The 25,100-nt window shown below is 37.2% G+C and overlaps 1 protein-coding gene across 4 annotated transcripts; it reads left to right on the plus strand.

Annotated features, from left to right (window-relative positions):
- The first annotated feature begins 99 nt into the window (after positions 1 to 99).
- On the plus strand, positions 100 to 25,100 carry PCF11 (PCF11 cleavage and polyadenylation factor subunit). Of its 4 annotated transcripts, none has more exons than XM_055581466.1 (16): positions 100 to 584; positions 4,290 to 4,415; positions 6,202 to 6,390; positions 6,756 to 6,950; positions 8,041 to 9,155; positions 9,555 to 9,735; positions 9,842 to 10,325; positions 10,841 to 12,405; positions 14,268 to 14,367; positions 18,869 to 18,988; positions 19,494 to 19,599; positions 20,886 to 21,069; positions 21,576 to 21,731; positions 22,104 to 22,196; positions 22,799 to 22,834; positions 23,981 to 25,100. In XM_055581466.1, exons 1-16 carry the CDS (start codon positions 393 to 395, stop codon positions 24,194 to 24,196), a joined length of 5,058 nt encoding a protein of 1,685 aa, XP_055437441.1. In that variant the 5' UTR covers positions 100 to 392; the 3' UTR covers positions 24,197 to 25,100. The 4 variants fall into 4 exon arrangements, with proteins under 4 accessions (XP_055437441.1, XP_055437442.1, XP_055437443.1 ...); XM_055581467.1 differs by having other exon boundaries at positions 19,497 to 19,599; XM_055581468.1 differs by having other exon boundaries at positions 101 to 584; positions 9,842 to 9,932.

Genomic DNA, 25,100 nt, shown 5'->3' on the forward strand with positions numbered 1-25,100 from the left:
TTGCAGGGCGAGCCAATCGCGTCTTGTGTTATCAACGGCCCCGCCCCTTTACCGCACATTTCCCCTCCCCTAGCTCATTTCGCACGACGCAGCGGTTGGGAACACAGACATTTTCGGAGCTGGAGCCGCCACTGCCGCCGCCATTTTGTGTCTGTGGAGAAAGAAGATTCTGTGGCGGCTGGAAGTGGACGGAGATCACCCGTGAGACGGCCGCGTTTCATACCCGAGGTTCCCCCTGTGTCGTCCCCCAACCCCCCTCCGCGGTCAGCATGTGGTGAAGCCGGAGCCGCGAGAGACCCGGGGAGAGGAAGAGAGGAGTCGGAAGGGAGGCGGGGTATCCAGAGCGGCTTCAGCTTCAGCTGCGGCGGACCTCGGAGGGGGGCCGCGGCGCAATGTCAGAGCAGACGCCGGCCGAGGCCGGTACTGCGGGGGCCCGGGAGGACGCCTGTCGGGATTATCAGTCATCACTCGAAGACCTGACCTTCAATAGCAAACCGCACATCAATATGCTGACCATTCTAGCCGAGGAGAACCTGCCCTTCGCCAAGGAGATCGTCTCTCTCATCGAGGCCCAAACCGCCAAGGTTTTTATACACCCCGCAGCCTCCTATTCTTCTAATACTCCCTGATTTTAGTGTCAGCCTCATCCCAGGTCTCGCTTCCATCCGAAGGGGGACGGTGTTCCTCCTCTCCAACCCTCCCCCGCACCCCCCCCCCCCAACTCAGGCTCTCGGTCTTTGGCCCAGGCTTCGAGCATGGGCCTCTCTCGGGGGGAGGGAGTGGGGAGGATCAAGGGTGGAGTCCCACTTCCGCTCCCCAGCTCCCTATTTAGGCCACTGCCTCGTGTATCCCGACACACGCGCTCCTTTGGGGAGGGGGAGACTGGAAGGCACTTCGTGGTGTGGGGAAGTAAGAGTTAAAGCCCTTTGAAGTCCCCGTCCCCGTCCCCCCCCCCGCGCCCCCCGCCCTGGGAAGGTGGGGAGTGATTCTTTCCCCGTTCCCGCCCCCCCCTCCCCGAGCCCTTTTGGGTAATTGTGCTCTGTGGGTTGGAAGGAGGTGAAGGGGGACCTGGGAGCGAGCTGTTGGGGGGTGGGAATAGGGCCTTGGCCCCGAGTGGAGCAGCCGCCTGTTAGGAGCCCAACATGGCGCCTGGAAAGCACATGATGCGAAAGGGAAGAGAGGAGAATCCATTCTCTGCCAGCCAGGCAGCTGCTCACACCCGTCATCCCCATTTTGGGGTGGGGGCGGCTAGATAGAACTTGTGTACATTCTCCTGTCGGAAGGTCTCATTTGTCCCCAAATCCGGGAAAATTGGGGTCGAGGGTGGGGTTGGAGAGGGTGGGGAGGAGATCTTATCCAACCTGTAGGTGGAGAACTGGCCCAGTGGGTAACAAGTACTTGTAGTTCTTTCTTGTTTTTTGAAAAGTTCAGTCCCTCCTCTTCCTTTTCTCCTTTCCCCCCTCCCTTCCTTCCCTGAGAGTGAAGACGTTCTTTGCTTCACCCCTTGACAGTAGTGGTCCTCTGTCACCCTATATTTCCCTATAGTTCTCCTCTTCTGTGGGTTCATGGGGGAGCGATGTGTCATTTAAGTCAACTTACTGTTAAACTTAGTTATCGTAATGAGTTTTAAAAGCTTCCCAGTAATACGTTTTAAGTTATTTTTGAAGCTTGTACTTACGGTTTAGTTTTTTTTCTAGTTAGTGATTGAAATGATCAGGATCAGCCTCCTTTTAGCAGAGTGAACCCCTTTTAAAAGGCCACTTTTACAACAACCACCAATATATTGTTTAGAGGCGGTTTCTGTCTAGTGTAAAACTGAGTGGTCTGACTTTAATAAATGGTTTTGAAATGTGTGACTGGTATTATAAAATTTGTGAATAAAACATATGAAATATGTATTTGTCTTTTTTATTTACCTTTGTAAGGTGTAGAATTTGTTTCCAAGACTTATTTTTATCTACGTGGTTGTGTGTTTTAAACAAAAGTCTTTAAGTGACTTGGGTTCATTCTCATAGGTTCTGTCCACTCTTTTGGGTAAATGTGTTCACAAGATACACGGTTTCAGGCGGTCCTTTCATACTTTAAAGAGGACAAAAATAAGGGTGTTTTTTTTAAGCCCCAACAAGTTTGTCATGCTCAGTCTGACAGCTAAAATATGAGTCCTTATTCACCTTTTCCTGTGAATGTCTGTGAAACAGCTTTTGTTCTTTTTTGAAAGTATGAGATTTTAAAAGGAAGCATTCCTCATATTCAACATCCTTTTTATTGATACCACAAACATGTTGGACATGAAAACTTTAAGTTTTTGCCTTGTTGAAGGCTTAACATTAAATGCCTTTTCTAAAAAAAACAAAAGTGCACTTGCGTTTTTTAAGAAAATATCATTGGTTTTTAAAATCCTACCTCGTATTTTTGGGGTTACTAATATTCCACAGAGCCTAATATTTAGCAGCTTAGGTTGTCACTCAACCGTTTCCTTGCTGGTTTTTAAAAGGATCCAGAAGACCTCCGAGAAGTGAAAGCTAAATGCTGAATATAGTGACCACATTAAAATTTGTATTTGTGTATGGCTACACAGAGTGGTGAAAATAGATGGACTATTTGCTGATGAAAGACAGCTGAATCTTTTTTTTTGGCACACATTTCCTGGTTATTTTTGTAAAGCCAGATGGAGGGAAAGATGTAACAGTCACTTTGGGGAAATATCTTAATGAGGGATGGGGGCAAGGGTGAGGGGAGGGATTTTCTGTCATTTGGTAGCAAACTGGCTTGGTTTTGTGCTTCTGGAGGTGAATGTTTGTGTCCTTATCCTCTAGTGTCTCAGCATTACTAAACTTAAGGATTCACACTTCTTTGACTCCTCCCATGAGGCAGTAGTAGCGAAAAAATATTACATACAAGGATTCATTTACTTGTACAATAAAAAGTTAGCCTACTGAACAGATTCTGGTTTTAAAGAGCCTGTTTCTTCATAAGTACAACAATGACTAAAATGGTATAAAACATGACATGGTAAGATAAAGACACAGCAGTAAAGCAGTTGACATGTTGGTAATAGTTTACCCACATGCAATGGCCTTGTGAAACCCTTGTATTAGTACTGTAAAAAACTTCTTTCATACAGAGTTATTCAAAGGTTTCCTTAGTCAACTTTGGTTGTTATCAGAAGCAGGAGCACTTCCACACACTTGTATGGGCAATTGGTTTTGTGAAATAATGGTGGCGTTGTGTACTGCAGAACTGTGAGCTTACCCTAGCTACAGGTAGCTGTGGGTAAGTGTTCAGGGTTAATTCCTATACACATGGGAAGGGTAAAATGGGGTTAATTTTGTTTTTAAATCGTGGGTGCTCCTGTGGAGTGGGAGTTAACACTTGGTTTATGTGGTGTGTTTTAATGCTCCTCAACAAGTCTGTGAACCTGCTGATGCTTTCTGGAAACTTGCTGTGCCTTCTAAAAGCCAGTGATGGGTAGGCTTTACAGTTGAGCGGGGGCAACGTTTCTTTGCTTTGGAAAAGGCCACCTGTATCGGCGTCATCATACAGGCCCTGCACAAATTTAGAACCTTGGTTTGTGCTGGTCAGAGGAAAACTATTTCGACGGAGAATCCATGCGGTGAAGAAAATCTTCAGGACAAATCCTGGTTTCCAGAGTCAAGTTCAACCTGACTTTCATGACTCAGCGGCTGATCCATCCAGTTTTTCTTGTATCAGTAACAACTTGCACTTTTATGCATGTTAATGTGCAAGTTTAAAAAAAATTTTTTTTTGTCATTAACTTCATATGTGAAGTGTACTTAATTTCTTTTGTTCATTGGATTATAGAGAAATAATCCTAATGATTTTACAGGTAACAAGGGTTCACAGACTTTAACATATAAAAGACTAGGGTCAGAGGTCTGAAAACTGTTTCATTGAGTCTGGGTACATCAAAGTTAATGTGGGTCACAAAGCTTACACTTGGATTGCAGAAAATATCCACCCCCTTTTTTGGTCACTTTTAAACACATTTATTTTTTTTACTATACAAACTTGAAATTCCATTGATTGTTAAATGAGTGTACTAGAGACTTTTCTTTCCGATTAATTCTGAAATTTGTATGCTCAACTAAAGACCATTGTAAGAGGTGAGAACTTGAACACTTAAATTTCATAAAGGTTAATATTGATTCAAAAGTATTTAATACCAACAAAATAGAGGTCTGTATTGTAGCTTAAAAACTCATTTTTAAAAGTAATTCTTTGGTTGCAATTCATTATACTAAACTTCTCAGTTTCTTTTTATTACTCAGGCTCCCTCCTCAGAGAAGCTTCCTGTTATGTACCTTATGGATTCTATCGTGAAAAATGTTGGAAGAGAGTATCTCACTGCCTTTACTAAAAATCTAGTTGCAACATTTATTTGTGTGTTTGAAAAGGTATATATACATTTAGAAACATTTGAATTTTAAAAAAAATGTTCCTGATTAAATAAATTCTTGCCTTTGTGTTGGGTTTTCTTGGGTGGTTAAATGTTTATTCTTTTTGGGCTAAAGTTAGTGTTATATACCTAAAGTGGGTGCTAGGTTTTTTAATATTATCCATTCAAAAACAGATGAGTTTGCTTTTAGAATTTTTTATGTGTGTTTGTTTATTAGATAGAAGATCTGTTTCATCACTAGCATGTAGGCAAAAAGATCTGAAGCTGTCAAGAGTACTTCAAATGTCATTGTTTAGGTTTCTGGTGTTAGGATGTTAACTATTTCTTAAAAAGCATAATGCTATAGTGTGTGTCAACCTGTGATTCCTGAAACTGTTGATTTTTTTTTTTTTTTTTTTCTTCTGGAAGTGTTAACTCTTGTTACTTTGTTCAAGTATATTTTATGAGATGTGAATGGTGGATCAGTGAAATGCTTTAGGTTATTTTGGAAGTACACTCACACCCACCCCCCTCCTGCGCACCACCAATTCTGAATCTTCTTAGTGTTTAGAAGAAAGGATTGTTAGTTTCTCTTACCTAGAAATTGTAAATTCCTTCTATAACAGTGTATCTGATAGTTTGGTTAATTTAGTTATTATGTTGAGGAAGACAAAGGATTCGCTGAAGTAATTCTTTTTCCTGTCAGGCTTCATCTTTCACACTGAGCAAAAGGACATTTATAAGATACTTGGGTTTAAATACTGTTTCTCACCAAAAAATGGGTGGTTCTTACATTTTAGTAGATATCTTGAGAAATCTTATAGTTGTCAGGTTTGGAGAATTGGAATTATTTAGAACTACTGGTTATCAGATTTTACTTGTTTGTTAGAAAATGTGTAGTTGCTACTTGAGGAACTTTTCCCTTTAAGTTCCTAGAGAAAATAAATGCTAAGTAAGTATATGCAGAAGAAATTTGGAAAGCCATATTTCAAATTGTATTAATAGAACTTGTTAATAGTACTGTAGACCTTTACTAAATACTGCTTGCCTGGGACTTTAGTCTAAGGAGAAACCAACTTTGCATTGTAGAAATAGGGATGCTAAACCAGTTTCTTGGTTTCAGTTTCGAGATGTTCAAATTCATTTGGGTGTTTGGTAGAATACTTTTACTGACTCTTAACTAGGCCTTAACACTGAAGATGATGAAAATGACTTTGTAGTAAATATCTGAAGATTCAAATATAGTTAAAAATTAATTCAGTTTTCCAAAGTGCTAGATTTCTCTAATGGTAATTTAAAAAGTATTATTGTGCTCATCACAAGCATGAGCAGTTAAGTTATATAAAACTAAAGCATGAGCAGATATGTTATATAAAACTAAAGCTTACCAGTGAGTAAAATTTTGTGAATTTAAATTATTCATGTGTCTACCACACTACAAATAGCTTATTCATAGGTACTAACCATATTGTATTGCATGAAATCAGTTAAATAGTTTTGTCTTACTTTGTACTAAATGTAAATAACTTAAAATTTAAGTCATCAGATAAACTATTTTCTAGTTTTATATTTTTGTCTGGAGTAAAAGTTACATTAGGAATACTTTGTCTTTTTTTTGACAAAAAGTTTTTTTAATTAACTTTGTATGTGCAAATACAACTTGATTATTACTGTTATATATAATTATGAATGAGAAGTATGTGTGCTATATGTGAAGTAGAACTGAGATTGATGTAGCATTATACTTGATATATAAAATATCCTATAGTAACTTAACAAGCCATAGAATTGTTCTGTTGTTCTAGGTGGATGAAAATACTAGAAAAAGTTTATTTAAATTACGTTCCACATGGGATGAAATATTTCCTTTGAAGAAACTTTATGCCCTGGATGTCAGAGTCAATTCGTTAGATCCTGCTTGGCCTATTAAACCTCTGCCCCCCAATGTGAATACATCTAGCATCCATGTGAATCCTAAGTTTTTAAATAAATCGGTAAGTTTTAACATAAATGATACATAACTAATATTTTCAACTGTCAAGTTTTGACTTCTCTAAAATTTCTTGCCAGAAAAAAGTATCAAGAATATGCTGTGCTGAATCAGTTTAATTAAAAAGTTCCCCCCCCCCCCCTCAGGTTCACAGTGCCTTAAAGATAAGTATTGTCCTTGTTTAGTGCATAATATATTTATTTTGGTTTTTAAATTCCTGAAAATTTTCTATGCTTTTAAACATGATTAGCCATTTAAAATTATGGATAGTGTTTATTAAAAGAGAAACTGATAGCTTTTAGTTCCCCCTTAGCCACTTCTTTTTAGCTTTGATTTTTTTTTTTTTTAACAAATTATTTTTTCTTGTAGCCTGAAGAGTCTTCAACACCTGGCACAGTGGTCAGTTCCCCTAGCATCTCCACTCCTCCTATTGTCCCGGATATACAGAAGAATCTTACTCAAGAGCAACTAATCAGGCAGCAATTACTGGCAAAACAAAAGCAGCTGTTAGAACTTCAGCAGAAAAAGCTGGAGCTTGAACTTGAGCAAGCTAAGGCACAACTGGTAAGTAAAGGAGATTTGGTATTCTGAGTATTTTTAAATTTGCCTTCTGATGGAGGTGGAGTTATTTAGTATTTGTATTAACATGTTACGTTTGTTAACAGTGTATTTGTTTTGCCTTTATTTTGCAAATTAAGGTATATTTATTAGGCCAAATTTTTATAAAATCCTTATTGTAAAACTCAGGAATCCCTGTTAGCTCAGCTGGTAAAGAATCTGCCTGCAATGCAGGAGACCTGGGTTCCATCTCTGGGTGGGGAAGATCCCCAGGAGAAGGGAATGGCGACCCACTCCAGTATTCTGACCTGGAGAATTCCATGAACAGAGGAGCCTGGCAGGCTACAGTCCATGGGGCTGCAAGAGTTGGACACGACTGAGCGACTTGCACTTTATTGTAAAACTCACTTGAATATACACTGCACTATTTTCTTTTCAAAAACTTTTTTATTAGATTGCTGTCTTATGAGATAGCATCTTAGTTTTGTTAAAAATGAGAATTTCTTAATATCACTCCCCATATGGTGTATTGTGGCAAATGTTTTTGCCTAGTCTCTATTGTGAACTTAGGTTTCATGAGCAGAAATCTTTAGCAAGTTCCTTAGAAGGCTACCAAAAAAAAAAAAAGCCATCACAAAATTAAGGAGGCCAGGAAGATTGTGTATTTCTGTTCATGAATAACCTTATATTATTTTACTTAGTGCTTGGCCTTATTTCAGAGTGAGGGAGTACAGCACTGCAAAATTTTAAGAGTTCATTATCAATGCCACTGTCAGAGGAACTAAATTTTATGACTTGAAATTTAGCTGGAATGACTTTGATGCCTGTGCAACTAGAGTGTAGTGATTTATTTAGTAGTTTCTCAATATCAATCTGGCCCAGAATTCTGAATAATTAGAAGATTTTTTTTCCCCTATTCTACCTAAAAGTTATAAAACCTCAAAGTAGAGAACCAGGAAGAAATAACAGGCCACATAAATAAATATGATCTTTCTCCTCTTATTTTTATCTCCACTTAAAATACCAAAAGGATGCACTGAAAATTATGTTGGAATGTTTTCACAGCTCTAACATGAACATTTATTTTGTATTTCAGGCAGTTTCCCTTAGTGTTCAGCAGGAGACATCCAACTTAGGTCCTGGATCTGCACCATCCAAATTACATGTTTCACAGATTCCCCCTATGGCAGTTAAAGCTCCCCATCAGGTTCCTGTGCAGCCTGAGAAAAGTCGTCCAGGTCCATCCTTACAAATTCCAGATACGAAAGGAACTAACCGGGATCCCCGTCTTAATAGGATGAGTCAACATTCTTCTCATGGAAAAGATCAAAGTCACAGGAAAGAATTCCTAATGAACACACTGAACCAATCTGATATTAAGACAAGTAAAACTGTACCCTCTGAAAAACTAAATTCATCCAAGCAAGAAAAAAGTAAATCAGGTGAAAAAATAACCAAGAAAGAACTTGACCAATTGGATTCTAAATCCAAATCTAAATCTAAATCACCGTCACCTTTGAAAAATAAATTATCCCACACAAAAGACTTGAAAAATCAAGAAGCTGAAAATACAAGGGTGTCTGATATGAGCAAGAGAGATCCAAGATTAAAAAAACATCTTCAGGATAAGACTGATAGCAAAGATGATGATATAAAGGACAAGAGAAAAACTGCAGAAAAAAAGGATAAAGAGGAGCACATGAAATCATCTGAACACAGACTGGTGGGAAGTAGAAATAAAATCATAAATGGCATTGTACAAAAACAGGATACAATGACGGAAGAATCGGAAAAACTGGGGACAAAACCAGGGAGATCGAGTACTAGAAAGCGATCAAGATCACGATCACCCAAGTCTCGGTCACCGATTATACATTCTCCCAAGAGAAGAGACAGGCGGTCACCCAAACGAAGGCAAAGGAGTATGTCTCCAACCTCAACCCCCAAAGCTGGGAAGATTCGCCAGTCAGGAGTTAAACAGTCACACATGGAAGAGTTTACACCTTCCAGGGAAGAAAGAAGTGCAAAGAGAAGTACTAAACAGGATGTTCGAGATCCAAGGCGGATAAAAAAGACTGAAGAGGAACGACCACAAGAGGCTGCAGGTCAACATTCTACCAAGTCAAGCACTGAACCAAAGGAGAATGTAGAAAATTGGCCAAGTTCCAAGTCTACCAAAAGATGGAAATCCGGTTGGGAAGAAAATAAAAGGTAGGATGTTAACATTTTTAATCAAGTAGAATAATGTGTACCTTTAAAAACATAGTGTTACTTTAAAAACTGGATAATGTTTACTGGGTGGTATAATTAGTACTCCCCCCTCCCCTTTAATTCTTAAAACCTTGTCAAGTTAAGTACCATTATTATTGCTACCTTACAGATAAACTGAAGTTTAGGAAGGTTAACTAATCTACCTAAGGTGGCACATCCAGGATACACAAGAATCAGTATTTATATCTGATTTTCCTGACTTCAGATCTTGTGCTCTTAATCATTGAATTAACTTGTATGATGTGTTCATTTTAACCAGATCCTATAAAGGATCTTTGAATATGGTCCTGAGTATTTAAGTATTTTTTATAAAGTAACATATTCCTTTTATGGTTTCAGTTTACAACAGGGTGATGAACATAGTAAAGCTCCTCATCTAAGGCATAGGGAGAGCTGGTCAAGCACTAAAGGAATCTTGTCACCTCGAGCCCCAAAGCCGCAGCATCGATTAAGTGTAGATGCCAATCTTCAGATTCCTAAAGAGTTAACTGTTGCAAGCAAAAGAGAATTACTTCAAAAGGTAGCTACCACACTCCCATGTAGTCATGATTCTCCTTTTGTCTGTAGCTTTTGTAAGTACTTTTTATATTTAAAATATTTGATTTCCTTTTATCATCCCTATGCAGACGAGTGAACGTTTAGCATCTGGTGAAATTACACAGGATGAGTTCCTTGTTGTTGTGCATCAAATACGACAGCTATTTCAGTATCAAGAAGGTAAACATAGATGCAGTGTACGGGATAGTCCTACAGAAGAAAATAAAGGTGGATTAAAAAAGAAACCTCTCTTATCTGATGCTGAATTAACCTACTATGAACATAAAGCAAAACTGAAAAGGACACAGGTTCAGCATTCATTTCCAAGACTTGATCTCTTAGATCCTGATATTTTTGACTACCCTTTGACTGATGCCTTGTTGTCTGGAATAGAATGTGAGCCAACCAAAAGTAAACATGCAAGTAGGAATAGTGGAGCACAGTTTGACAGAAAAGAACAATTTAGTGAAAGAGCAAGACGTCTTTCTCCTATATCTGGGAGTCGTACTTATGCTGAGAATCTTTCACCCCATGAGGGCCGGAGAAGACATGACGAGCAAGTCTCTTCTAAAGGTAGAAAAAGTTAAATCAGATTATACCTATTGAATCACACAGCAGTGAAGGGAAAATGAACAAGCTAAGTGGGGATGGATTTTTGTTCAGACTACTGCTTTGTTGTTTGTTTTGTTGCGGTTTTTTCCCTCAAAGGGGAGGGAGCTAATACTAAAAGGGTCAACTGTGTGTTAGGTACTTAATCTAGTAATCTGATGCATTCCTCACGGTGACCCAATGCAGTATGTATTATCCCCATTTTACAGATAGGAAACAAGACCAGAGAGGTTAAATAACTTGCTCTCAAAGTCAAATAATTAGTAAATTGTCTGGGGATTTTTTTTACCCCGGTGTGTTTGGTTCTAGAGGGCATTCTCTTAGCCGCTGCTTGTTGCTGTCTTTTCCCTCCCCTCTGATAGTGAGATAGTTATGGGTGTTTTTGAATAAACATTTACAAGAATATAGGAAGAAGATTTTAAGATAATTTGATATACATTATCAGATTCGGGGAAATAATTTTTTTTTCCTTTTAAAAGGTGTACGAGAAGAGCAGAGATCACCATTCAATGATCGTTTTCCACTTAAACGGCCTAGATATGAAGATTCAGATAAACCATTTGTAGATAGCCCTGCATCAAGATTCGCCGGCCTTGATACAAATCAGCGACTTACGGCTTTAGCAGAAGATAGACCATTATACGATGGACCTAGCAGGCCATCAGTAGCGAGAGATGGCCCAGCCAAGATGATTTTTGAAGGACCTAATAAATTAAGCCCTAGAATTGATGGACCTCCTACACCGGGTTCTCTTCGGTTTGATGGGTCACCAGGACAGATGGGGGGAGGTGGTCCTTTGAGATTTGAAGGACCACAAGGCCAGTTAGGAGGTGGGTGTCCTTTGAGATTTGAAGGTCCTCCAGGACCAGTCGGGACACCTCTGCGATTTGAGGGGCCGATTGGTCAAGCAGGAGGAGGTGGCTTCCGATTTGAAGGTTCCCCTGGTCTAAGGTTTGAGGGATCTGCAGGTGGTTTGCGATTTGAAGGACCAGGGGGCCAGCCTGTGGGCGGTCTCAGGTTTGAAGGACATCGGGGTCAACCTGTGGGTGGTCTGAGGTTTGAGGGACCTCATGGTCAGCCTGTGGGTGGACTTCGATTTGAGAATCCTCGAGGTCAGCCAGTAGGTGGACTTAGATTTGAGGGAGGTCATGGTCCATCAGGGGCTGCAATGAGGTTTGATGGACCTCATGGTCAGCCATCAGGTGGGATCAGATTTGAGGGCCCATTGTTACAGCAGGGAGTTGGGATGAGGTTTGAGGGCCCCCATGGTCAGTCAGTAGCTGGTATGAGGTTTGAAGGACAACATAATCAGCTTGGTGGGAACCTTAGGTTTGAGGGTCCACATGGTCAGCCAGGGGTTGGGATCAGGTTTGAAGGACCTTTAGTCCAACAAGGAGGTGGAATGAGGTTTGAGGGTCCTTCGGTCCCAGGAGGTGGCCTGAGAATCGAAGGACCTCTGGGTCAAGGTGGTCCAAGGTTTGAAGGTTGTCATCCTTTAAGGTTTGAAGGGCAGCCAGGTCAGTCATCACTCCTGCCAAGATTTGATGGATTACACGGTCAGCCAGGTCCTAGATTTGAAAGAACTGGTCAGCCAGGCCCACAGAGGTTTGATGGACCTCCTGGACAGCAGGTTCAACCAAGATTCGATGGTGTGCCTCAGAGATTTGAAGGACCACAACACCAGCAAGCATCAAGGTTTGATATTCCTCTTGGTCTTCAAGGCACACGATTTGACAATCATCCTTCACAGAGGCTTGAATCAGTATCTTTCAATCAGACTGGCCCATATAATGATCCACCTGGCAATGCTTTTAATGCCCCATCCCAAGGACTACAGTTCCAAAGACACGAACAAATGTTTGACTCACCTCAAGGACCAAATTTCAATGGACCACATGGCCCTGGAAACCAGAGTTTTTCCAATCCCCTTAACAGAGCTTCTGGACACTATTTTGATGAGAAGAATCTTCAGAGTTCTCAATTTGGAAACTTTGGCAATTTACCTGCTCCAATAACAGTAGGAAATATTCAGGCATCTCAACAGGTAAGTCTGTTATTCTAAAGTTACAGGAACCATTTTTAATGTGTCTAGTGTTTGAGAAAGGTTTTTAGGATATAGTTTATGGGTTAAAGGGCTTTTAAAGATTTAATTTTTTTTAGTAAATTTTTGTTTTTGGAGGAAGTTTTTAGTGTACTTCAAAACCCCAACTGCTAGGAGAATGGGATGACAGTCTTTAGGAACTGAAATTTGTGATTTAAATCCAAAATTGATCTTAGTTCTTTCAGGATCTAGAGAACCCTCCCAATCTCCCTCCCCTTACCCCACAAAATCTTGTGTTTTTTTGTTTTTTTTTTTAAAAAGACTTGTTTTTTTAAGAGTCGTTTTAGGCTCACAGCAAAATTGAGCTATGAAGTATAGGAATTTCCCATATACCCCTTGCCCTTACATATGCATAGCCTCCCTGTTATGGCTTTTCATTTTATGGGTTGATTTTTATTTTTTTGGCTTCAAAGGTATGATTAAAGTATGATACAGTTGTGTGTGTTTCATAGACCTCTGCTACATTATACAACTGTTAAGCCTTCATAAGCTTTTAAGTAACCATAAAGCTGATCTTATAGACTGTTCTTTGAGAACTTCCTTAGCCTGAGTTAGATAAACAAGAAAATCCAATTGTCCATGTTTTTATGATCTGTAGTTCTTTTTCTTCCTCTATTTTTACTTTTTACCACCTTTCTGTCATTCCAGTCAAATAGAGTTGTTTGATGTTAACTTGTTCTGCATATATTTTAAAATGCACATTGAAATAATGTTAAAGCATATGTTTATAATTTGTGGTTAATTAGGTTGATGTTAATGACTATTATTGTTTGCCTGTTCAAATTCTCCAGGGCTAGAATTACTTTTTTCCAGGTACTGACACTTTCTTACTAGGATGAATTTATTTATACTAGTAACATTGCATGGAAGAAAGTCTAAAACAAGAAAGCTTTTAAAGCATGTTATAAGCATCATTGTTAGAAAGCAGCCTTCTGTCCATATCCAGTGGCTTGAGAAAACAATTGGCCTCCTTAGATTTACGCTATTAGCTGTTCTTAAATGATACTGTAATCAATAAGATACTCTAGAATGGGACTTGACTTAGTCTTGTTCCTACATTATACAGAATTGATGGGGGTTTCATACATAAGAAAAAATACATACCACTAAGGGTTCAGAGGAATCCTGAACAAGGCTTATAAATGAATATTTGTTTATATAGTAGCAGTATGCAGATGTCCTACCTCACTCTTGAGTACAATACAATATTTGTATGCATATACAGTTCTTGTTTCATGGCTGTTTTATTTTTTAACAGTCCCCTAAAATTTTTACAGACTACTTTGTAACTCAAAGTTTGATGGCTAACAACGTGATCATAAAGCAGTTCAGATTGCTAATTAAAGCAGGCTCCTGAAATCTGTAAGGAAGTCAGGTCAGGAGTTCTGGCCTCAGCTCTGATATTTACTGGCCATTATGATTCTATATAGGTCACATATCTGCATGTCAGCTTTTCTGTTTGTAAAATAAGAGAATGCGCTGGCAAGGTAAACTGATTGTAAGGTCACACAGTTCGCTGGTTGCTGGCCACCTTAAGTTTGCAGGGTATCTTAAACTTCAAAGAACTTTCACATCCATTCTCAGTTTCTTATAATTCTATGAAAAATCTAAGGGAAGGTATTACTGCTTTTTATAGAAAGCCTTAGAAGTGAATGAACTAGTCAGGTCATACTTTCACATCTTCATTATCATAAAAACCTGGCCTTATGATATCTGTGACTATTTTAATGTATTGGTAATTTGAATGTTAAGATTTTAGTTAAAATAGAGAAAAAACATTCTTAAAACCAAGATTTTTCTTAAAGGTTCTGACTGGTGTTTCTCAGCCAGTAGCATTTGGCCAAGGACAGCAATTTTTGCCAGTTCATCCACAAAATCCTGGAGCATTTGTTCAGAATCCTTCAGGTATGTTAACTTTCTGAGCTTTGTGTTTCTCAAAAGACAAATAATTATTGTTTGATTGAATAGCTACCTTGTCAGTTTTAGAAGATGACAATTTTGAGAGGGCATGTGCAATTTAGAGAAATTTAATGTGACTGGAATGTTTTGCTTCCTTTCTTTGCTTGTTTGCATTGTTGATGTGTTTTCACATTAATCCCCTTTACAACTATAGATGGTTAGCCAGGATTGATAGACCACAAAAAAGAGGGAAGGAGTTCTGTTAGGTGGCAGCTAGAGGTTGGGATAGGAATGTGACAGTTGTGTTGAGATAAAATGAAATCAGTGACAAATCTCAGAAGTCTTAGTTATTTGATACTTTGAATTTTTGTTTTGTGTGTATGTGATGATCCAGTAAACATTAAGTGAATACTGGGGACGTCACGTTATAAGTTGATTCATTTATATGTCTTTATGAATGCTCAAGTAATAACTGTACACAACATGCTGAAAGAGAAGTAGAAAAACACTTCTGTGATTTCCTAGATGTCCATGATAAGCATCTATGGGGTGAAGCATAACAGTGTTATGAATACAATAACAATAGTAGATACTGAGGCTTTAAAAATTAGTTTTAGGGAATTCCCTGGTGGTCCGGTGGTTAGGACTGTGCACTTTCACTGCTGAAGGCCTTGGGTTCAATTCCTCGTAAGGAAACCAAGATCCTGCAAGCCACATGATGCAGGCAAAGAAAAAAGAAAAAGTTTTAGTTTTAATAGGTGAAAATGGAAATATGTAAATAAGAATTGCCCTGAAGTCAATGTACTGAGAGCTAACTTAACCAAATTGTAGTGGTACTTGCTTTATTTCTGAATCATTAAAACAGCCATTTTCAGAAACATGGTCTAGCGTGCTTCTATTAAGGGTACAAATTTAGAGTTTTCAAAAAGTTCTGAAGTAATGAGTAAAGTCCTAGCCAAGCTCTAGTTTATGGATTAATTATTAAACTGTATCATCACAAGAAACTAAATTAATTTGAAAACATTTTGCTTTTAATTGCTAGACTGACAGGATTAGTATTTTCTTATTTTCACATAATGAAAAGGGAAGGAAAATATTAGGATTCTAGAGTCAAAAGAGCAGGGATAGAATCTCTCTACTCTGCTGCTATACATGTATGTAGGCAGAGTTCATATAAGCAAATAGCCTCTCTGGGCTTCATTCAGATTTTTCCTCTGTAGATAGGATATAATAAACATCAGGATTTGCCTGGGAATCTTATTTTTTTCAGAGAATCAAATGAGATAGCATATGCAAAAGTACTTTGTGACTTGTAAAGTGCTATATTAGTGTATTTTCCTTGAGAACTCAGTTTTTCTTGTTGAGTGGAGGGTTTGTTATATTGGAGTTGGTAGCATGAGATAGTGTGCAACAACTGTAAATTTTGCTCTTTTTTGTAGGAGATAATATACAGAACCTGTCAGTGTTCTTTTGCTTTAACAGCCTTAGGGTGCTGATATATACAGGGCATGGCAATGTCACAGAGGAAATCACATCTTATATCCTGGGTTGGAGGTTATTGAATATGTTAGATATGCCTGCCTTCTTCATTTTACTTAAAGAGATAGGAAAAGTATTCAGTGTTTGGCTTCTCTCAAGGTCTTTTTCTCAAGATTTAAAACCTTTTTTTCCTTGTAGTAAACATACTCATGTTCATTTAGTCATTCAAACAAATATTGATCATTTGCTGTATGCTAGGCATTGTGCTGGGAGAAGGCAATGGCACCCCACTCTACTCTTGCCTGGAAAATCCCATGGACGGAGGAGCCTGGTGGGCTGCAGTCCATGGGGTCGCTAAGAGTCGGACCTGACTGAGCGACTTCACTTTGACTTATCACTTTCATGCATTGGAGAAGGAAATGGCAACCCACTCCAGTGTTCTTGCCTGGAGAATCCCAGGGACGGGGGAGCCTGGTGGGCTTCCGTCTATGGGGTCGCACAGAGTCGGACACGACTGAAGCGACTTAGCAGCAGTAGCAGCAGCAGGCGTTGTGCTAGGATAATTTTAATAAGGTTTATCCTTCTAAGAGCTTTATAGTGTAGCAGGATCTGTAGATTGTTTTTTTATTTAAATAGTCGTTCAGTTACATCTATCGGTTGATAAACTGGACATCATCATTGGGTACCCAAGTTTGAAATTCCAGGTCTGTTCTGAGAATCACCTCTTATTCCTGTTTCTAAATGCACAGAAAAGTAAATCTGAGACTGTCAAAGCTTCTTTTTGTTTTCTGTGTTTTTTTAAAAAATTATATTTTAGAGGTGTACAATAGAGTGATTCATAATTTTAAAAAGTTTTGCTCCATTTATAGTTATTGTAAAATATTTACTATATTCCCTGCATTGTACAAATGTATTGTTGAGTTTATTTTATACCTGATAGTTTGTACTTCCTAACCCTTTACCCTCTATATTTATATTGCCCTTTCCTTCTTCCCTCTCCCAACTAGTCACCACTAATTTGTTCTCTTGTGTTCTCTTCTTTTTTTGTTATATTCACTAGTTGTATTTTTTAGATTCCACATGTAAGTGATACAGTATTTGTCTTTCACTGACTTATTTCATTTGGACTGTTTTTCTTTAAACAAATATTATATATACTGCCAAATACCTCAGTGCCTTAATAATATTAATTCATTTAATCCTTATAACAACCTCCGGTAGGAACAATTATCATTACACTTTTATAAGTAAAGTAAACTGAGGCACAGATAAGCAACTTAGCATGTAACACAACCAGAAAGTGGAATTTCTAGGTAGAATCCCAGGAGTCTGATTCCTGGCTGTTTTTCCTACAGTTCATGTTCTTGATCAGTAAACTTGGCTGCTGGCAGACATGTGATCAGCTAGTTAGGATTCCTAGACATATAAATAACTAATTCTAATGAAATGTAAATGTTAAACTAGTGTGTGAAATGGCTGTTGTAATTGACTTGTTCATGCAGTCAGACGTTTCAACAGACATTAATTAGCCTACTGTACACACGGCACTGTGCTACATGTAAAGAGTGTGTGCATGGTAAGTTGCTTCAGTCGTGTCCAATTCTGTGTGACCCTATGGATTATAGCCTGCCAAGCTCCTCTGTCCATGGGATTTCCCAGGCAAAAATACTGGAGCGGGTTGCCATTTCCTTCTCCAGGGGATCTTCCTGGGATCGAACCCACATCTCTTAGATATCCTGCGTTGGCAGCTAGACTGTTTACCACTAGCACCGCCTGGTAAAGAGTACGCAGCGGTTAAGGGCAGAGATGATGTATGGTATTGTGGTGGTGGTTCAGTTGCTAAGTCGTGTCCGACTCTGTGACCCGTGGACTGCAACATGCCAGGCTTCGTCCTTCACGGTCTCCCCGAGTTTGCTCACATTTATTGTATTGTGGATGCAAATTGAATTTCTCCCATTAAGAGGAATTTTTAGTGGTTCAGAACTGTTGTGTAAAGGTGTGGTAAATAAGATGGATAGTAATGGTATACAAACATATTAAAATACTGTCTTTTATAATTGAGTTAAGGAATTATAATTTTTAAATTAGAACTTAGCCAAATATGGAATTTGACTGATTGCTTGCCAGTGAGCTTAAGGAGAATATTATTATTCTTGTTTCATTTATTCAAATTATTGGAGCTTCAGTAATTTACCTCTTCAGCAGTAGTTTGAACTGCTTTCCCAGGGCAGTGATTAAGTACAGGTCAGAGGGGTAGGTATATTCTGAGCCCTATGGCTCATCTCCCTGCATTAGTTCCCCTGGGTAGTTATGGGGAGGCGGGGGAGTTGGGGAGCTGGGCAGGAGTACTTCTGTTTAGGCTCTGGTTATTTTTTTTTCCTCTTGGAAATCTCTACTAAGAGATGGTAGCCTACTTCATCTGTATAAGACTACCTTTCCCAATATAGTTAGGTGAAGAACAGAGAATTGAAAGGGTGAAAAGTCGGATCTAGAGGTGTGGTGCTACATTGCATAGAAGAAAGCATTAAGCTTTCTGTACTCGGTCTTTCTTTGGCATGGATTAATTGGGCAACAGTGGGTAATACTGGTTTAATACACGAAAGTGAAAGTGTTAGTCGGTCAGTTGTGCCTGACTCTTTGCAGCCCCATGGACTGTAGCCTGCCAGGCTCCTCTGTCCTTGGGATTCTCTAGGCAAGAATACTGGAGTGGGTTGCCATGCCGTCCTCCAGGGGATCTTCCTGACTTAGGAACTGAACCTGGTCTCCTGCACTGTAGGCAGGTTCTGTCTGAGCCACCAGGGAATGTCCTTTTAAATATTTGTGGTTTCAGTATTTGTCCTAAATAGATTTTTAAGAGGTGATGATTTGCTGATGTAAATTGCAAAGTACATTTTTAGGAGTTTTGATAATTACACTGATCTTAACATTTTTTCAAAGTTAATATTGATAGGATATCTTAAAAAAAACTTTAAAAATGTTTAGTATAGTTTGCCTCTGTTCTACTTTTAAGAGTGTTATTTTTTTAAAGGAGCCCTGCCTAAGGCTTATCCTGATAATCATCTCAGTCAGGTGGATGTAAATGAATTATTTTCAAAACTGCTAAAAACAGGAATTCTCAAATTGTCCCAGCCTGATTCAGCTACAACACGTAAGTATGGATCTGTAATTCATCTACACAAAGCTTAAGTTACAAAGACATATGATATAAAATGATATGTTCTATGATAGAGTTCTTACAATAATTGAATTCTTAGGTATACTTTGTTTTTTGAAAATTAAATATAACTGGTTTATAATGAAACTTAAAAATTTTCTAACATGGAACTGTTACCTTTATAGTGGACATTGTATCAGTTAACAAATATTCCTGCAAATACCATGTGCAGACTTTTTTCTAGTTGTTCTATATTATTTTAGCCTATAAAAATAGACTATTAATGAGTTTCATAAAGATTGACTTTCAACAGATCAAACATAATATCACTTATCAAAATAAATAATTGTATTAGGTTCCTTGGCCAGTAAACCTAAGATCAGAAGCCCTGAGTAGACAGGATGGGGTTCTCCATATGCTTTTAACACCCTAATGTTCCCCTATAAAGAATACATGGAAACTGGTATTTAGAAATTTGTTTTTTTTTTTTCAATTGAAGAAGTAAATGAAGTTGCTGCTCAGCCCCCTGCTGAGGAGGAGGAAGATCAAAATGAAGATCAAGATGTTCCAGATCTTACCAATTTTACAATTGAAGAATTAAAACAGTATGTAATTTAGTTTTCTGATTTTTCTCAGGTAAAAGGGACGGTGACTTTGCAACAGTGGTTATTGTCATTAGTGCCATTCATCTTACCCCTCTTACTGTTTTATAGCAAGTATAAGGAGATTGAGTATTAGGTATTAGTAAGTCACTCATGTCTTCCTTTACCTTTATTTTCTCCTAATCATAACTTTTTTTCTTTACTGCTATTCTTGCTTTTGAAGTTAAGAAAATGAGATTTTTATAGGCTGATATTTAAAAAATTAAAACTTTTCATTTTACAGAAATAAAATCAAGAAAATAAAGTTACCTACAATTCCCACTTTACTGATAACCAGTGTTAACATTTGGTGCATATATTTTCATTTTTTTACTGCCTATATTACTTACATAAAATCATTTACAGATTTATTAGATTTAGATTTATTAGATTAGATTTAGATTACAGCTTTATTAGATTAAGAGCAACTTCTTAAAAAAAAAATAGAACTGATTTAGTACATTTCTTGATTTATCCCATTTAGACAATTTCTTGACTTCCTGAAAGTGAAGACTTAGTTAGGTCTTCTGCTGTCCTACCAGCTCTCCCCTATATAGTTATTAAACCATTTCTCATTACATTTTTATTCAGTAGTAATATTATGCCTCTAAATATTTTGTTTTCTGGTATATAGAATACTAGTGTACTATGCTTTGCTTTATTCTATTATTTTAAAACGTTTTTGGAGTTTTTAATGGCCTGTTTGTTCACTTGTTCTGCATTCCTATTTCTTTCCAAATAGGGAGCCCAGAATTTAACAAAAACTGATTATTGCTGACCTCAGTTTCTCTTTCCCTATTCTTTAGACCAGGGTGGGACAGTTGAGTTATTCAAAACTGTGAAGTTCTAGAAAGGTGAACCTGAATTGTTCTGCTATATCCACCTTGATACTGACATTAATCGAAGAATAGGCCAAGTCTTGCCTTATTAGTGGGCCAATGATCATTCCATTATTTGCTAGAGGGAAATAAGTAACTGAGCCAGGTCTATTAAGAGGGTAGACTCCATGTTCCAAAATTTAACCACCAGTAAGGTAAAGACAGTCAGTGATACAATACTAGAGAATATTATTGATCTTTGGATAGTAAGTCTCAACCAGCTCTTGGCTGAAATGTTATTTTGTCACATAATAATGGCTTCACCATTATTAAAATGTGGAAAATTGAAGTACTTATAACTGCCTTTTTTTTTTAAAGGCCATTAAGCCATGTTATAAAAACTAAAAATTATTTCTGTATTTTTCAAAATAGACGTTATGATAGTGTTATAAATCGACTGTACACTGGTATTCAGTGTTATTCCTGTGGAATGAGGTTTACAACATCACAGACAGATGTATACGCAGATCACTTGGACTGGCATTATCGACAAAATAGAACTGAAAAAGATGTAAGCAGAAAAGTCACTCACAGACGTTGGTACTACAGTTTAACAGTAAGTAATTCATGTGCCTCTGAACTTCTAGCCTTTAAATTCTATCATTCTAAAAGTAAATTAAGTAATTGATGAGTACTAGTGAATTTTTTGAATAAAATTTGACCCCAAGAATATAAAATCTTTTTAATTAAAAAAAATTTTTTTGAAGAGTATGTATTTGCTTGTATTAGAGTAGAACACAGGTTTGTTCCAGCTCTAAAATTTCAAGTTTCCATGACTGATTTTTTTTTTTTTTTTTTTTGGTACATTGTAAATGAAATTTATTTTACTTGCATAAGTAGTTGTAACTGTAGAGGTAGTGGAATGTTGATACTAAGATAGTAATTGTTCATTAGTTGCTTTATGTTGTCTATTAGTTATGGGGCTCATAGAGATGACAAAATTTTAAATAACCAATATTAAAGTATATTGTAGAAGAATGAACTTTTTATATTGAAACGGCATTATATTGAAGGTGTTAAGAATTTAGAAACAAATGAATATACTCTTTAATTCTTTTTAAGGACTGGATAGAATTTGAGGAAATAGCTGATCTGGAAGAACGTGCAAAGAGCCAGTTTTTTGAAAAGGTACACGAAGAAGTTGTACTCAAAACTCAGGAGGCTGCTAAAGAAAAGGAGTTCCAAAGTGTACCGGCTGGACCAGCAGGAGCAGTCGAGGTAAAAGGGAAACATTAAATTTTCTATCTCTGGTCATTGCCTTTCACTTCCTTTAAGTAAATAACCATAAACATATAACTTTATTTACATCCTTCTTTTAATGAATTTAAGATTTCTTATAAGCTTTACTCTTCTGTGTTTTTCTTGAGTTTGGTTTTGTATTTTATACAAAAGTGAGAGCAGTGAAATGTTAACTATTTTTCATGGAAGAATGCAAAATTCTTAGGTCTTATTTTGTATTATATATTTGAACGTTGTTTAAATTTGCAGAAAACTCATTTTCTCCACGTAACAAAATGTTTGCTTATTTTTACTTAATGGGATTAAATGTGTTGTTATATAAACTTCATTTTTATATGATTCTATTTTTAGAGTTGTGAAATCTGTCAAGAGCAATTTGAACAGTACTGGGATGAAGAGGAGGAGGAATGGCATTTAAAAAATGCTATTAGAGTAGATGGAAAGGTAATTTTCAGCTCTTTATGATGTACTTTATAAGGACGTGTTAAGATTTAAAAATTTTTAATTTTGTAGGGATAGTTCTACTCTGAAAGAAAATTGTTTTTGTTTTATGGTTTTTAATAAAAGCAGTATTTCTTAAGTATTAGACTTTAGGGAGTCACAGTATTTGAGATGGAAGGCATTTTACCAATCGTCTGGTCTTGTACTCATTTTATAAAAGAGGTTGCCTAACTAGTTAATGATAAATCCAGCACTAGGTCTTCTGAGTCTAGCTAGTCTTCTGCTTAATCACACTATTTTGATCTGAAATTATATTTCATCATCAAAACTCATATATTAACTAGTTTACTATACCATGTTAACTAAATATACAAAGGAAGCTTTAAGAAAAATCAGAATGAAAATTTTGTTTTTATCTGTTTTTCTGACCAGATGATTTTCTTTGCCTTTCCAAAGATAGTTTACCTTCTGGTTTAAATTTAAAAAGAAAATTTTGTCAGAATAGTCCATTAGAAATGAGTATGCATGCATGTGAATACTTAATTCGTGAATACTTAATTCTTTTTGTTAACAATAGAATTAATAACTTTTTGTTTTTGCTTCAGATTTATCATCCATCATGTTATGAAGATTATCAAAATGTAAGTTCTTTTTGGTTACTCTTTGTTCTCATTTACACTGACAAATTTTATTTTTTGCATCTCAACATTGTTAATTTTGATATGTTGAGCTGTTAGATTTGATGGAGCATTTAGGTTGTTCACTAAATATTGGTGATAGATTGATATGGTCTGTTGAGATTGTGTGTCATTTTCCTTGCATTCTTTTCGTTTGAATCTTGATCTTACTACAGCATTAGGCCTAGAGAAATGTGAGGAAGACTAAAAATGAGGTTCATGATGGTAATAATATTGAACAAGTTATAGGTCACATTTACTTCTTTTATATACCCTACTCAGCCACGTAATATAGGAATAATTTTTAAATTATCATATATGAATTATGAAAAGACATCAGTATATTGACTTTAGAAGTTCAAATTTTCATATTTGTAGAGTGACCATTTTTTTAAAAAAACTAAACTGTGAAACATATTCACTGAGAATAGGTTCAAGGGGCAGTTTGGAAGATATACTTAGGTCACCAAAAGATTAAACTTCACAGGATGTTTTGATGGTTTGGGAGGATTTTTTAAAAATCCTCAGAGTATTTGAAACTAGGAGTCACAAATTGCAGGATATATGTAGGGGGTTATGCTGCTGCTGCTAAGTCGCTTCAGTCGTGTCCGACTCTGTGCGACCCCAGAGACGGCAGCCCACCAGGCTCCCCCGTCCCTGGGATTCTCCAGGCAAGAACACTGGAGTGGGTTGCCATTTCCTTCTCCAATGCATGGAAGTGAAAAGTGAAAGTGAAGTCGTTCAGTCGTCTGACTCTTAGCAACCCCATGGACTGCAGCCCACCGAGCTCCTCCGTCCATGGGATTTTCCAGGCAAAAGTTCTGGAGTGGGGTGCCATCGGGGGTTAAAATATAGAAACATGTCTAATCATTTAATCAACTTCTTTTGGCCTCATGACTGCTTTTCTTACCTTATCTCATTACTTGAGTAGATATCAAGTGCTCAGTATACATTCTAATTGGCTGCCTTTATGGCATGTTTTGCAGGACAGCAGGGTTTTCAAATTACATTTGGTATATGTATGTTTCATTGCCCATAAAAGGGTCTTATAAAACTAAATGTCATTTAATGTGATATTTATCGGTACTTAAAGGGTTTTTCATTTTGTAGACATCTTCATTTGATTGTACACCATCTCCCAGCAAGACACCAGTTGAAAATCCCTTGAATATTATGTTGAACATTGTCAAAAACGAATTGCAGGAACCCTGTGAAAGTCCCAAAGTTAAGGAAGAACGAACTGATACTCCACCAGCTTGCACAGAGGAAAGCATAGCAACAGCCACTGAAATTAAAACAGAAAATGATACAGTCGAGTCAGTTTAAATAAAATGAGAAAGGTATGTTTTTCTTTTTTAAAAAAAAAAAAGCTGCTGTTGAAATCTAGAAGGTGAAGAAATTTTTATGTATATATAGACATATCTATATAAATTGTCTAGCTGGGGCAGGGCCTTCAGCTATCATTTGGTTAATAAATACATTTTAGTATTTGCATTTCCTACTGCCTGCACAGTTTCAGGTGCTTGTCGTGTGAAAGTTCTGTAGATGTGTGCAAATTTAACAAAATGAAATTGTATGTGTAAAAATGTACGATTTTCACTTGTGAAACTGTAAATTATAAATAAAAAAATATTTTTGCTATCCATGGAGTGTAATATTTATGCACACCATCAAATAAAGACAGTGTTTCTGTACTTTTTATTGGGCGAAAATGGAATTAAACAGCAACCTCAACATAAGATGTTTTTCCAGCAGCTTCCCATGATTAAAGCAAAGTCTGAATAACTTTTATTCTTCAAAAGGGGATTGTGACGCGAGCACTGCAGGACTTTTCTCAAATTGAAAAGGCAGATTTGAAAAAAAATTTTTAAACGAAATAGGACATATTTGCATATCTATCTATGTATGTATCTCCAGCTAGAGAGAACCATCCAGATGTCCATTTTTGAAAAGTACCTAATGAAGCAACTTTTATTCTTGGACACTGATGCCCTCAAAAGATTAACAAATATATTTAAGTACTAAAGGTGATTTTTTTTTTAAATGACATTTTTCAGATTTGTCAATTTAATGCAGATGAACGTATTTCTATTTTAAGTTACAGGGGAATCTGTAAGAATGTTAATTTGAAACATGGTTAATCTTTTTTCCTTTGTTGGTTTTGACTGAATTAGATGGATGCCATGACATGTTAATATTCATACATGTAATAAATAGAATGATGAAGAAA

The sequence above is a fragment of the Bubalus kerabau genome, chromosome 5 (assembly GCF_029407905.1).
Source record: "Bubalus kerabau isolate K-KA32 ecotype Philippines breed swamp buffalo chromosome 5, PCC_UOA_SB_1v2, whole genome shotgun sequence".
Taxonomy (NCBI): domain Eukaryota; kingdom Metazoa; phylum Chordata; class Mammalia; order Artiodactyla; family Bovidae; genus Bubalus; species Bubalus kerabau.

Coding starts and splice junctions, on each gene's coding strand:
- PCF11 (XM_055581466.1), top strand. CDS start 393: ATGTCAGAGCAGACGCCGGCCGAGGCCGGTACTGCGGGGGCCCGGGAG. Junction 585..4,289: donor TCGAGGCCCAAACCGCCAAG/GTTTTTATACAC, acceptor TTTATTACTCAG/GCTCCCTCCTCAGAGAAGCT. Junction 4,416..6,201: donor TTATTTGTGTGTTTGAAAAG/GTATATATACAT, acceptor CTGTTGTTCTAG/GTGGATGAAAATACTAGAAA.